This window comes from Pipistrellus kuhlii, unplaced genomic scaffold (genome assembly GCF_014108245.1).
Source record: "Pipistrellus kuhlii isolate mPipKuh1 unplaced genomic scaffold, mPipKuh1.p scaffold_m20_p_4, whole genome shotgun sequence".
Lineage (NCBI taxonomy): Eukaryota > Metazoa > Chordata > Mammalia > Chiroptera > Vespertilionidae > Pipistrellus > Pipistrellus kuhlii.
The window spans coordinates 5276050-5289094 of NW_023425540.1; the positions used below are offsets into that span (position 1 = coordinate 5276050).

The following is a 13045-nucleotide window of genomic DNA, read 5'->3' on the forward strand; positions in this document are numbered from 1 at the left end:
CAGGGATTTTCCATCTTAGCTGATCACCTTGCCTCTCCTTTTCAGAGTGTGGTCCGCTGCCTGTGGCATCCAAAGCTGAACCAGATCATGGTGGGAACCGGAAACGGGCTGGCGAAAGTCTATTACGACCCCAACAAGAGTCAGAGGTATTCGGCATTGTCGCCTGCTGTAGATGGATGACAACAACTGGGAGAAGGCCTGTTTCACCTGCTTTCACTCGTTCCCTCCTTTGATGGGGATCCGCCCTTTCAGGAAAGGCAGCTGGCACAGAGAGAGCCTCAGACTTTCAGCATTGTGCTTTAGAGGATTTGGGTATCGCCCTTGATCCAGATAGAATTCAAAGTGAAAGTGTCCTGGGGATTTGCAGTTCTTTAGCTGAAATGCTGAGTGCAGGGGAGGCCGGCCCACTCTGCATTCCACCCTGGGCAGTGGCATTAGCGGTGATGCATGTAGGGGGTCAACAGGGCAGCGAGCTGGCCACTGACAGGAAATGGGGCCGGCGAGTCTGCTTTGTTCCCTCTCTGTCTGCCTTTTATAAGATAGAAGGGTGGTTCCCTGCCAGCAGAAGGGGACAGCACAAAGACTTCCACTTTCCCACCCCGGGCTCTCCCCAGATGCCCAGCGTAAGCACACCAGAGAACTTTGCTAAAGCCCAGTCTGTCCATGCCCATTTTCCTTGGGCACAAAGATGGACATGGATGGACATGGAAAAGGATGAACCATCTCTCTGAATGGTTCTTTCTGGAGAGTAAGCCTGGTTAGCGAGTATTAAAATTCATGCTCATGGCACTGGAGTCCCCCATAGACCTTGCCTTGAGGTCCCACATCCTTTACCAAAGCGTATTCATTGGCCATAATTTGGCTGAGTGGAAGCAGACAGTCTTGTCTTCTTCAGAACTTTCTGGATTAGGGTTGGAACTTTTGTCCTAGAAAATAAAGGTACATATTGTGGTATTTCAGAACAGGTAGGATTTTGTTTTTCCATAAAAAATTTGAAAATGCTAATATAACTTGGATGAGAGGGAGTCCAGTCCACTTGAGAAGGCGAGCAGCCCCATTTGCTAGCGCCCCTGTGGGGAGCACTGCCTTCAGGACCTTTAGGAAATGGCTGGTTTGTGTCTGCCTCTCCCCAGTGGGCGGCTCGGGCTGCTAAGAAGGAGGTGTCCTGAGCACACTTCTTCATCCCCCGCATTCCTGTGCTTAGCCCCTTGGCAGCGCTGCCCAGCAGCTCAGCGCGACACTCACACTCCTGTGTCTGAGATGCCCACAAGTGTCACTCGGGGTCCAGACCAGCCAGACTGCTTCCCTCTGGGACAGAAACGGAAATTTGAACCTCCGGCCTTTACGGTGAAAAGGCTGATTAACATTATTTCTATCTCCTAAGATTTTTATGGTAGGTTATTTCTGTGCGTTTTTAAACCAGCCTTCTGCTCCCAGTTACCTCTCCATCCCTTTCCCTCTCTAGTAACCACTGACAGCAGCTTGCTCTCCTTACGGTGGGCCTCTTACACGGGGCTCCATCTGTCACATCCCCGAGAACGTCCAGGGCGTGGTGAGCCGGTGCACACAGCGTGTTCCTGAAAGTGTCTGATGCTTTCTACATGAGCTTTCGGTGTCTGAGCCCAAGTAAAGGAAACCCTGTGCTTTTACCCTCCCCAGGGGAGCCAAGTTGTGTGTGGTCAAAACCCAGCGGAAGGCAAAGCAAGCCGAGACGCTGACCCAGGACTACATCATCACCCGTAAGTCGTTCGCTGGTCTCTCACATCCTCTCCCCGCTCCAGGGGGTGCTGAGCCCGCGCCTCTGGAGGCAGGAGAGCCCTCGGCGCGGGCGATGCCACCAGCGCGCCCGTGCACGCAGACAGGACCGCGGCCGGGGAGCCGCTCACCCTGGGCTTCTGTGACTCATCACCGAGACGGAGGCATTTTATGTAACTTTCAGCCCAAACGGAAAAGCCTGTTGGAGACTAATGCATTACTCTGTAGCAGCCTTTTAAAGAATAACAATCTGTTCTAAGAATAAACAAGAAAGAGTGCTGGTCCTGGGATCAGGGGAGCTGGCGCGTCCAGTTCAATTACTGACCGCCATGTGATGCTGGACAACAGCTTCATCAGGGGAGGGGGGGAGGCCGATGGAGGCCCTCCCCCACCTCCCTCTGCATTCCTGTGACCTGCCCTCGCCGGCCCAGAGGCGCTGCGATGGAAGGCTCCTCTGGGTTTGCCACACAATCTCGTGGCAGAGTTCTGTGTCCCAGAACCTCAGTCTCAGGCTGGTCCTAGGCGGTGGCCAGGGAGGCACCTCGGGTGCAGAAGCCCTGTGGACTTACCCCTCTCCTCTTGTCCTGGGCAGAAGCCCTGTGGACTTACCCCTCTCCTCTGAGCCCAGGGCGTGAGACCAGCTCCCTCAGAACTTATGGTCGCGAAGGGATCCCACGACACTTCTTGCAGGACTAGAAGTGTTAAAGTCGGGGTCATAAAGTCTGGCTCCTGTAATTACATGCGGCCTGCTTAAGTTCCCTCAGCCGTTTGAAGTGAAAAGCTATGTTCCCTCCTAAATATACTGCGCCGTGTTGCCCAACAGGGAGGCGCTGTGTCCCTGAGCTCCCGGACGCAGGCTGCCCGTGTCACCAGCACGTGACGGGGCCCAGGCCCAGGTGCTGGCGGGAGACGGGAGGGGGGCAGCGGTGGTGATGGTGGTGGTGGTGGTGGTGGTGGTACCAGGAGCATGTTGGAGTTGGTGCAGACATTTTTGTTATTCATGTTATAAGCTCCTTTTAAATTCCTGTTATTCCCCAACCTGCCTCTCCCAGTCCTCTGGGGACATTTTCCCTTGTAAGGAGGTTTTAATCTGCACGTAAACATCCAAAGGAGTAAATCAGGTGCTTTTTCTGGTCAAAAAGATAATTTATTCCCTCAGCTCCCAAATGTTCTCCCTCTCCCCCCGAATATCCGTTTCCCTTTTAAACCCATAGGCCCTTTTATGTTCTGAAATGTAATTCTGACACTGAGTAAACACGCAGCCGTAATGGGACAAGCATTGCTTTGATTTTTATGGTTTGGCTTTGCCCCACTGAGATGTCGGAATAATGCCCATCCAGTCGCCATGGCAGGAGAGCCGGGCACCCCGGTCCGTGCCTTCGGGCAACCTTTATCCCAGTTTCAGTGGGTCAGGCGCCCCTCCCTTCCGGCCACTCGGTGTCGTCAGCTCCTCCTGAGAGGTGGTCACATTTCAGAAACGTGTGAAGTGATTCCAGTGCCTCTGAGGCATCTGAGGAGACCTCGGGCTGGCGGCAGGCTGCTGGCAGGATGCACACGCGGCCCCATTACATGTATCTTCTCCAAACCACAGACATTAGCTCTGACTGCCCCCCTGGGCTCGGGAAACGGGGAGCCCCACCGGCGTTTCCGTGACAGTCTCTGGCCGTTTCCTGTGTGCCACTGGTTGCCAGGAGAGGTGAACAACGAGTCTGGTCTCCACCAGAATCGGTTAATTGGTTACAGTAAGGCTGTCTTTTGTTATTAGAGGAGGGCTGTCATTATGACTTCCATTTCATCTTTCGGTTAGTCATGCCCTAGCTATGCTATGCCTTTGGGTGGAAGGCTGATTATTATAATGAGATTCTTCAACTGTGACTTCTCGCAGCTCACGCCTTGCCGATGTTCCGTGAGCCCCGCCAGCGGAGCACCAGGAAGCAGCTGGAGAAGGACAGGCTGGACCCCCTGAAGTCCCACAAGCCCGAGCCGCCGGTGGCCGGCCCAGGTGACTGCTCTGGGCGCGGCCCGCAGGGGGGGAGGCTGGGCAATCGGGGCCATCCTGGGGCCTGGATGCTTCTTTGTCTTCACAAGAAATTTCCTAAATAGGTGTTTTCAGACATTTCCTTGCTGGCGTCCGAAGATTTTGCTTAGGCATAGGATGCAGAGTTCAGTGCACAAGGCAGACAGGATGGCGCTGCAGTGAGGAGTGGAGAGGAAGCCGGGGCCTGTCAGCTCGGTTTCTAACTTGAGCCTTGGAGGTGACCTCGGTGGAAATCTGGGGCTCCTGGGAACCCACTGCTAAGGCCGAGGCTCTCAGCGTTGGCTTAGTGTGCACCATTGGGCACTTTGACCGGAGTCCAGGCTGGGTTAGGTTTCACACGAGGCAGAAAATGGCCATCCTTTTAGCTCCATGCTGGTAAGATGGAGCTGCCCAGTGCCCTGGGAGATGAATACAAGTCCTTACAGGTTGTAACGGAGTCTGTACCGGAAGGAAGCAAAGCGGCCTCGGCCACCTACGGCACACGCCTTTACCAGAACCGCACTTTCTGTCCCCCCCGTGGCATTTCCTCAGTCCCAGGCTCACAAGCCTACAGCTTTCGACGTTCATTCATCTGAACCCGAGTTGTGGACCCGCATCTGTGTGGCCTGCCCCTTCAGCACTGAACACACACCACATAGCAATCTCACTTTTAGCGGAGTTTCTCTGCTGCCATCCTAATCAAAGTTCCAAATAGTAGGGTCTGGATTACTGACAAATGCTTCTGACTAACTGGGCACCTACTCTCCATCACTCACCCTCCTCCCCACCTCGCCTGCATGCTCCGTACACCAGCTGTCCTCCCAACTCCTCCAGCATTCTCGTTGCTGCTGCCCAGATCTTCCCAAACTTCCCACCGCCAGCTGCATTTCCAGAGACGGGAAGTTCTCGGTAGTCTGACCCTGATCTCTTCTGAGCTCTGCACCTCACTCCTCTCCTCCCCGGACCTCTGCTCTGGCTGTTGGTTCGTTCCTGCCCCCAGATGCCCAGTGCATTTCCCTTTCTATGTTTTTGTACTCAGCCCATTCTGCTCATCGAAAACAACCTTCTCTCTCTTCTGAGCTTTCCCCATTCAGATTCATCTCTTCTTAAAGACCCCGCAACCACCTCACTCTAAATCAGTCTTTTAGTGCTGTTTGGCTTTTCACTTAAAAAAAAAAATCTTTCAAAAAAGTCAGTCTTCCTGCGTTTTTGACTGTCAGGCGTGTTGGGGACTCACAGGGAATAACCCCCCTGTCGTAGGAAGCTTTCTGTCTCCCAGAGCAGCGAGTGTAGACTGCTGAGTCAGTGTGCTCAGCTTGCTTGTTTTCTCCCTACCACGGCCTTGGGAGATGGGAAGCTCTAATATATGAATGGCATCTAACAAATACTGGTTACTTTTATTAATTGAATTTCAAATGTTCACACCGGAGGAATGTTTTAAGGTATATACATGGCAAACTACTTGTAATTCTTCCAACATCCATATCATTATGTAAATGAAGCAAGAGAGACATAACAAATATGCCCTATTTACCAGTGTGCTGGGGAAGTTGAGGGTCAGTGTGTTGCTGCTTTGGTTGTGACTGTCATGCAGGGAAGCTGAAAGGATGATGCTCAGGCACTGCTGAGATCTGTGCACTTCACACAAGTCTGAAGAACTTGAGCCCCTCGCTGGAGCCCCAGGTTCTGGGGGGATGGACAAAAACCGGGTCGCTCCAGAGCTCCAGCCCGACTGTCATTCATTAACCGGGCGCCGCGGAAGCCAGCGCCGACTGTGTCTCAGCCTTGTCAGAAGTAGAGCCTGCACAGGGCACACTGATAGGTTGTTGTACATGTCATGTTCCTGACATGGGTGTTTCCCTTCGAACAGGTCGTGGCGGCCGGGTGGGAACCCACGGCGGCACCCTGTCCTCATACATCGTGAAGAACATCGCTTTGGACAAGACCGACGACAGCAATCCCCGGGAGGCCATCCTGCGCCACGCCAAGGCCGCGGAGGACAACCCGTACTGGGTCTCCCCAGCCTATTCCAAGTAAGAACAGCCTTCATGTGGGCAAGTCCTTAGCTTACCGCCCTGGGAAGGACAGCGCTGCTCTGAGGTTCTAACGCCTCCATTTCGTGTTTTATCCTGGAACCTGAAAACCAGGCCAGGCACCCAGCGTTCCGAAATCCGGGCATCTGTGTGTCTTGGGATTCTAACGTGGTGAATTGTCAAACCAGGCCCGTCCCACCAGATTACAGCCCAGTGTAAACCCATTAATTATGTGAAGTCCATTCTGCCTGTGATAGAACAATCACTGCCTGTGTGCGATATCTGAATTGAGGAGGGAAAGCAAACGCAGGGGAGGAGCTCTCGGCCTGTTATTAAGACTGCCTTTCATGTGTGGAGCAGTCCCTGTGAGTAACCCTGACACACAGCGGAGAGCCTGCCTGCTCAGTTCCCTTACATGGCCCAGCATGGGCGAGCGTGCAGTGTCCCTTAAAGCAATGGAACCAGCTACACTTACATGAAAGAAAAGCACTAGCGTAGAATTGGGGCTTTAAACTTTTTTATTTTACACTTACAAAGTTGCAAAAACAGTACAAGTATTCATGTATGCTCTCACCCAGCTTCCTGTAATGTGAACACCCTACGTAACCAAAGCACAGTTAACTAGCACAATACAGATGGAGATTGGTATGATACCGTTAAGTAAGCTCAGGACCCTACTTTATCTTCCCGCTAATATCCCACCGAGGGTCCCAGCTGCATTTAGTTGTTACTTCTTAGTCTCCTCCAGTCCCACAGAGTCTCAGCCGGTCTGTCTCTCATGGCCTTGACACTTCCCGTGGACACCAGGCTGTTAGTTTGTACACTTTCTCTCAGTTTGTCCGCTGTTTTATCATGATTGGAACGAAACTGTGCATTTTTGGCAAAAGCAACACAAGGGGGTGTATCATTCTCAGTGCATCATATCAGGCCTCCTGTCAGTCACCGTGTCTTCTGGCGGGTGATGCCAACTGTGCCTGCTGGCTGAGTGACGTGTCCTCGGGCTCTCCACGTCTCGGGCTCTCTACTGCTACGTTTTGAATTAACAATTTCGTGGGGGAGATATTTTAATTCGATGCACATCCTGTCTCTCCTTAGACTTGGCTCTCTCTTTATCATCCATCCATGTTTGCCTGCAGCAGCGATTGCTGTGGTGCGTGCCCAGTGGTAACTTTCTAGTTCCCGCTTTTCTTCTGCATTTATTAATAGGAATTCTCCTGAAAGCAAGAATTGTCCTTTCCACATTTACTCCTTTTTTTTCCAGGTACTTATACCAGTATCGACTTTATCACCTGGGTTAAAAGCCAATATTGCTGTTTAGTTTTTGCGCACATTGTTCCAGCTTTGGCCAATGGATTCTCCTTCGGAATGGCTCCTTCTTCCTACACCACGCCCCTGGGTTTTGTGAGCACTTTCCTACTTCCTGGCACCACAAGATGTCCCAGGTCATCCTCGTCTTTCTTGCCACGGTCTTAGAATGAGCCCTTTCTCCAGGCAGCCTGGTTCCCAAAAGTTGGTGCTAGCTATCCTCATTGCTGCTGGAATGCCATTGCCTGTAGGCCCTCTCAGCTGGCGAAGCTTGGGAACACGTGTATGTACACGAACCTACACATACACACATGTATGTTTCTGTGTCTAGCTATCTACACAGAAGCCCCAAGATCGCAGTTAACAGTGAATCACAACCAGAAATGGACTGTGATCTCTGCTCAGACACCCTTTGCTGCTGCCACATGGTGCTCCCTTCTCCTTCCTTCCCCCAGTCTTGCCACCTGAGGTTTATTGCGTGCTAGCTGAGTTCATGGCACCGTATGCGTGGCATGCCATGTGTTAGCCAGGGCTGCAGCGTTTTTCTGCTCACCTGCTCGAGTGTACGGGTTACTGCCAAGTGGCAGAGTGCTCGAAGGGAAGCGAATATTTAAAAGGATCCTCTCCTAAAGGTCAGTGTAACTGAGAATGTGTGTCTGGTTGTTTTTCTTCCCTGAAATTGACTTCTGTCAGCGAGGAAATGAAGATTTACTGCATCTCACTTTTTCTCAGAAAAGCACAGCCAGCCCCTCTGCTTGTGCATGGACACACGCACCTTCATCCTGCAGGGATGCTCGCAGAGTCTTTGCACACTTGGCATTTGTCGGCGGAGTGTTTGGGCCTCCTTTCTGGCCCTGGCAGGGTGACAGCGTGGGAGTTTGAGACACAGCAGGCCACAGAGGACTCTTGGTCAGTCACACACGGCAGATTCGATTACGGTTTCTTGTTGAAAGCTGCTGCTGGAGGGAGGGGGAGAGGGCTGGCTGGGGAGAGGGCAGGTATAGACCAGGCCTGCGATTCGCTTACCTCACATCGGGCTGTGTGCGGGAGCCTGGCCTGCCAGCCCTGACAGCTTGACAGCTCTGTCAGCGGGGCCTCTTCCTGCCAGAGGAGCCGCCCTCATAGCCGGTTCAATCCTTTCATGTGCCCCGAGCGTGCTTGCTCTGACACAGGATCTGCGGATATGTGGATATCAAATACCATCCCCCGACAGGGGTGCATTCGCAGTCAGTATTGAAAGAGGCCGCTCTCTGAGTGCATGAAGCTTTATTTGTGTCAGCACGAGACAGGGAAGCATGACTTGCTCCTGCGTTACTCTTTGGTGACCCATCATCACGGCCCACGCCCTATGTGGAGCCGGCGTTTCTCCTAGAGGGTCTGTGGGCCCGCTGTGTCAGAGACGAGGGTGGGCATGGAGAGGTTGAAAATGCAGGTTTCTAGATCCCGCCCCAACAAGCTCAGTCTGTGCACTGGGGCTGGGGATTTGCATCCTATGGTGTTTATTCTGCCCACATAAGTGTTGTAATAATACAAAAGTAATCCTTCAGAACAGACCACAGATGATTTGCACTTAAGAAAATTCAAACATCCATAATAGATTATTTTGGTTATAAAGATTCATACTGAAGACATATTACATAACAAAAGTATTTCCCTCAGGGTTTAAAAAAATAGCAAGCGCCTATATTATATTTAATATAGAAATTATTTTATTGAATATATTTTAAATATAACTTTTAAAAAATATACATATATGGAGGAACAGGTGATAATCAAAGCAAGGTAAGTAATAGTAATAATGACATTTTTATACTTTATCATATCAGGCTTGTTTAGAAAGGTTATCTATCCTTCATTGAATCCTCACAGCAGTCAAATGAGGTAAGCGACATTATTGTCCCCATTTTACAGATGAGGACATTGAGGCTTCTAACCTGATCAGAGCTACATAGGTTGCAGGTGGCAGCCCTGGAATTTGACACAGTGGTCTGGCTTCTGAGTCAAACTTCTGCGTTTGACACCGCAGTGCATGGCCTCTCATCAAAAAGCAATCGAGAATACTCACAGGAAAAGTGAGCAGTAGTGACACCAGAAAGGTTGTTGTCGGCCATCCTGGTCTAGGAAGCAGAAGTGCTGGGCTGCTTCTGAAGAGAATTGCTTACCTTCGCCAAGACCATTTCCCGTCCCAGAAGTGAGAGCGTAGGGCTACCGTACTGCCAGCTTTCATATGTGTTTCCAAATGGAAGTCGTGGCGCACACAGTTACATGCTTTATAAATGTGAGCTTAGAGAGGGCACCAAGATACCCAGGTGGTCTCAGTGTGCTCTTCAAGGATTTAATCATTCTAATTTTTTTTTATCTACTTTGTGGTAAGGTGGCTAACAATGATTTTAGAAGGTTCTTTTGCTTTTCTTTCTCTCTCTTTTCCCTTCACGCCCACCCCTTTTTGTTCCAGTTTCCGCGGGTTTCATTTAAGTCCCTTTCTCCATCCTCATCCAGTCTTTGGCTCTCATAGAGACTGCTGTGGTTTAGTTTGTCCTATTTAGTGAGTCTGGGGTATGTTATCTATTTTCCAAAATGTTATTGTCTGTTTCCTGAAGAAAATAGGGTTTTCTTGTTGTTGTTTTTTAACCTAGAAACATCTTGTTACCTTTCATGTGTCCCTCATATGTTTTTTAAGAACGGTCTTTGATTAGCTCTTCACCAGAAAGAAGGGACCATTTCAAGTGGAATCTTTTGGTCAAAGTCTTATTGAGTCTTAATAATTCTGCGATTGTGAGGGTCAGGTCAGAGTGCATCTGGACTGTGTTCATTCTAACAGGGTTAACAAGTGTGTCCGATTGTCAAGTCATGGCTGTAATTGGCTTTGGCTTTGAGGTTTTCCTTTATAATAAACAATGGGCCACGAGCCAAAGAAGCTTGTGGTTTGTGCTCACATACTGATGACTAGATATTACAAGGGATTTCCCCTCATACCCATTTTATTGCCCTGGAGCTCAGGGTAGCTTTCTGGGTGAATCATACCAGAAGAAAGTCCCTGATTAAAAGGAGCCTGACCCGGGGACCTTTCACTGCAGCTGACAGCACTTGCGGCTTCCCGGTGGCCTGCGCGGCGGAGGCATGACAGGCCCCGCCGGGGGTCAGCCCCGGAGCAGGCAGCCCTGGCACACGGTGGGGCCCTTCTGGCAGGCTGCGGGGACAGCTCATCCATGCCCCGCTGTTCTGCACGAAGCTCCTTTGGGGTGGCACTGCAGGCGTCGGGCTCTCCGGGCTTCTGTCCCCTTTCTGTAGCACACAGCTGCAGAGCCTCGCGTCCTGCAGACCACGCTGAGAACTCAGTTTTTAGGTGTTCCAAGGGGAAGTTAATTAGCACAATGGACCTGATAATTTATAACGCTGAGAGAGGCATTTGCTTAAGCTTTATATTTGCATTAGTAGCCCATCGTGCGATAGTGCGTGCAGTAGGCTGCCTGCCGCTTCTGTGGGAGCCACGTGGCTTCCTCGGGAGGTGGAAGCGAGCCACTGGCACACGTGGAGCCCGGAGGGAGTCTGCCATTTTCGTCTTCCCTGCAGATTCTGGCCAGAGTCTGCCATCTTCATCTTCGCTGCAGACTCCGGAGCCTGCAGTCTTGTCTTCACTGCAGCACTCTGCTCCTATAGATCCCTTCGTTCCCCACCCTCCCTCTCAGAGCAGGTGTCCTGCCCCGCCTGGTCACTCTGCACCTGGAGCAGCTGGGTGGCCGCCATCTTAGCCTTCTAATTTGCATACTCACTCTGATTGGCTGTGGGCATAGCGGAGATAAGGTCAATTTACATGTTTGTCTATTATTCGGTAAGATAGATATGAAATAGTAACTTAGCAAATGCAGAGTTTACCGAAGCTAAAACAAAACAAAGACCCTGCAGCCCTCCTCTGGTTAGTTTATTTAATGGTTAGTGTCTAAAATCATGCTGATATCTAATCTGCTCTTCTTTTCTTGGTAACCCTAGTAAACAAGTTGACATATATAGTCAAGTGAAAAAAGTTTACTATTCAAAATGAGTTAAACTGGAAAACAAGTTTCCCATCAGCCTTCTGTATGTTTTAAGTTTCCGATGAACAGTTCCTGCAGATTTTATTAAATAAGCCAATCACACAGTAGTCTGGATGAAGCTGATTTCAATAAAGGGGGTCCACAGCTGGTTGTCAGGAACCGGTGAGCGCCTACAGTGATTGCACCGTTGCCATTGCTTAATGAAATGCTCCTCCTCTTTTCTTTTTCTTCACTTTGATCCCTCCATAGGCTTTTGTTTTGGGGGCTGAGATAAGCCATGAGGCTGTAACTTTGAATTGATGATTTCCTGTCTCTTGAGAAAGGAAGCATAGAATTCTGCAGGAACTGATTAAATATAATAGAAGGCAGGGAATGGGTAGGTAATGGAAATGCTGTCTTGAAGTAGTGGGATACATTTCCCGTATGTTTTCTTTTAGCAGTTTTATAGTTTTTGCTCTAGGTTCATTCTGAGTAAATTTTTGTATCTGGTGTAAGGTAAGGGCCCACTTTCTTCCTTCATTGTGTACGGATATGCAGTTTTGCAAGCACCATGTATCGAAAGCAGCCTAGTTCTCACACTCAATTTTCCCTACTTGGCCAACAAAACAAGAGAATAGGTGATTGCTGGGAAATTCGGACGCTGGTTTATGCCCTGATTTTGGCAATTTGGGGAAGGGGTGCATGGGTATATGCAAGTTAAGTGTCATGATTTGATATCGCACACACATAATATGGCCATTTTTTCTGACGATATTGTTATTTAAAAGTGGAATTTAAAATAAATTTTGTGGTGTTTCACAAAGAGGACCATCCCACCTTCAAACAGGTTAATATCCCCTAAGTTAAAGTAGCCATCGAGGAAAGGGGAGTAGCAAGTGTGTGGTTGGAAGTATCAGTGACCATGTTGTGAAAATTTACTCCGTGAATTGTGCTGAGGTCAGTGCTGGAGGGGAAAAGGTATCTCCTTTGAAAAACAAATTTAGTCCTTTTGTCTTGGCTGCCAGGCGGTTCAGTGCCCAGTTTTGTGCTCAGTTACATACCCTTGAATTCCTTGGTTCTTGACCTTTACCTCACTGGTTTGTCTTGATTTTCCATATACTTTATTGAGGTATAATTTACATACAACAAAACACAAAAAGCACCCATTTCCCATCCTGACAAATGTATTTGTCTGCATAATCACCACTTCAGTGAAGATGATAGCCTGTTTACATCCTCCAGAATGTCCCATGAGCCTCTTCTAGGTCATTGCTCCACCTCTACCCTGCTTAAAGCTGTGCCCTTTTGTGTTTGCCCCAGTCTGCTAGAAATGCTTTCAGAAGTAGGTGGACTGGAAAAGAAGAACTACTATAGTAGTTAACGGAAATTACCTTTTCAAGCTTTACATTTTCTTCCTGTGATCTTTTGTTCATTTTCTTTCTTTCTATCCAAAAAAGCAGCATTGCCACTTCTTAGTACTTAAGTCTCATTACAGCTAAAATCAATGAGCATTGCCAGATATCTGTAGAAGACCGCCTTCTTTTTGTTTTCCTCTTGGATTAAATAGCGAATTCAAAGGATTTTTTTAAACCAGACAAACTTATTCCTCTACGGGTTTGTTTGTACCTGCGCAGTCACTGTCTTTTCCAGGAGACTCAGTATGTAACAAGCACCGATTGCATGTCAGAAAGCCTGGGTCCTGCTTTCTAGTAATTCGATATCTCCCAACCTATGAAAACCTGCAGCTGCCTTTGGAATGGTTAGAGCATGGCTATTGTTGATGCTGTAACAGTGTCTGGGAGTGACAACAGAAGTTTTCTCAACTGGACTGCGTATGGGGACAGCGTGGGCTCTCTAGGTACATGGGTGACGTAATTGGAGAGATGGGATTGTGACCAATGTACGCATGGGGAAATGTACGT

The 13045-nt window shown here is 49.4% G+C and overlaps 1 protein-coding gene across 1 annotated transcript in view; it reads left to right on the forward strand.

Annotated features, from left to right (window-relative positions):
* Positions 1–13045, forward strand: part of WDR70 (WD repeat domain 70) — a 163590-nt gene that overhangs the window by 149329 nt on the left and 1216 nt on the right. The window contains exons 15-18 of the mRNA XM_036410445.2: positions 46–146; positions 1660–1739; positions 3641–3757; positions 5643–5805. Of these exons, the coding sequence (XP_036266338.1) occupies positions 46–146; positions 1660–1739; positions 3641–3757; positions 5643–5805 (461 nt within the window). The remainder of the gene's footprint in view (positions 1–45; positions 147–1659; positions 1740–3640; positions 3758–5642; positions 5806–13045) is intronic.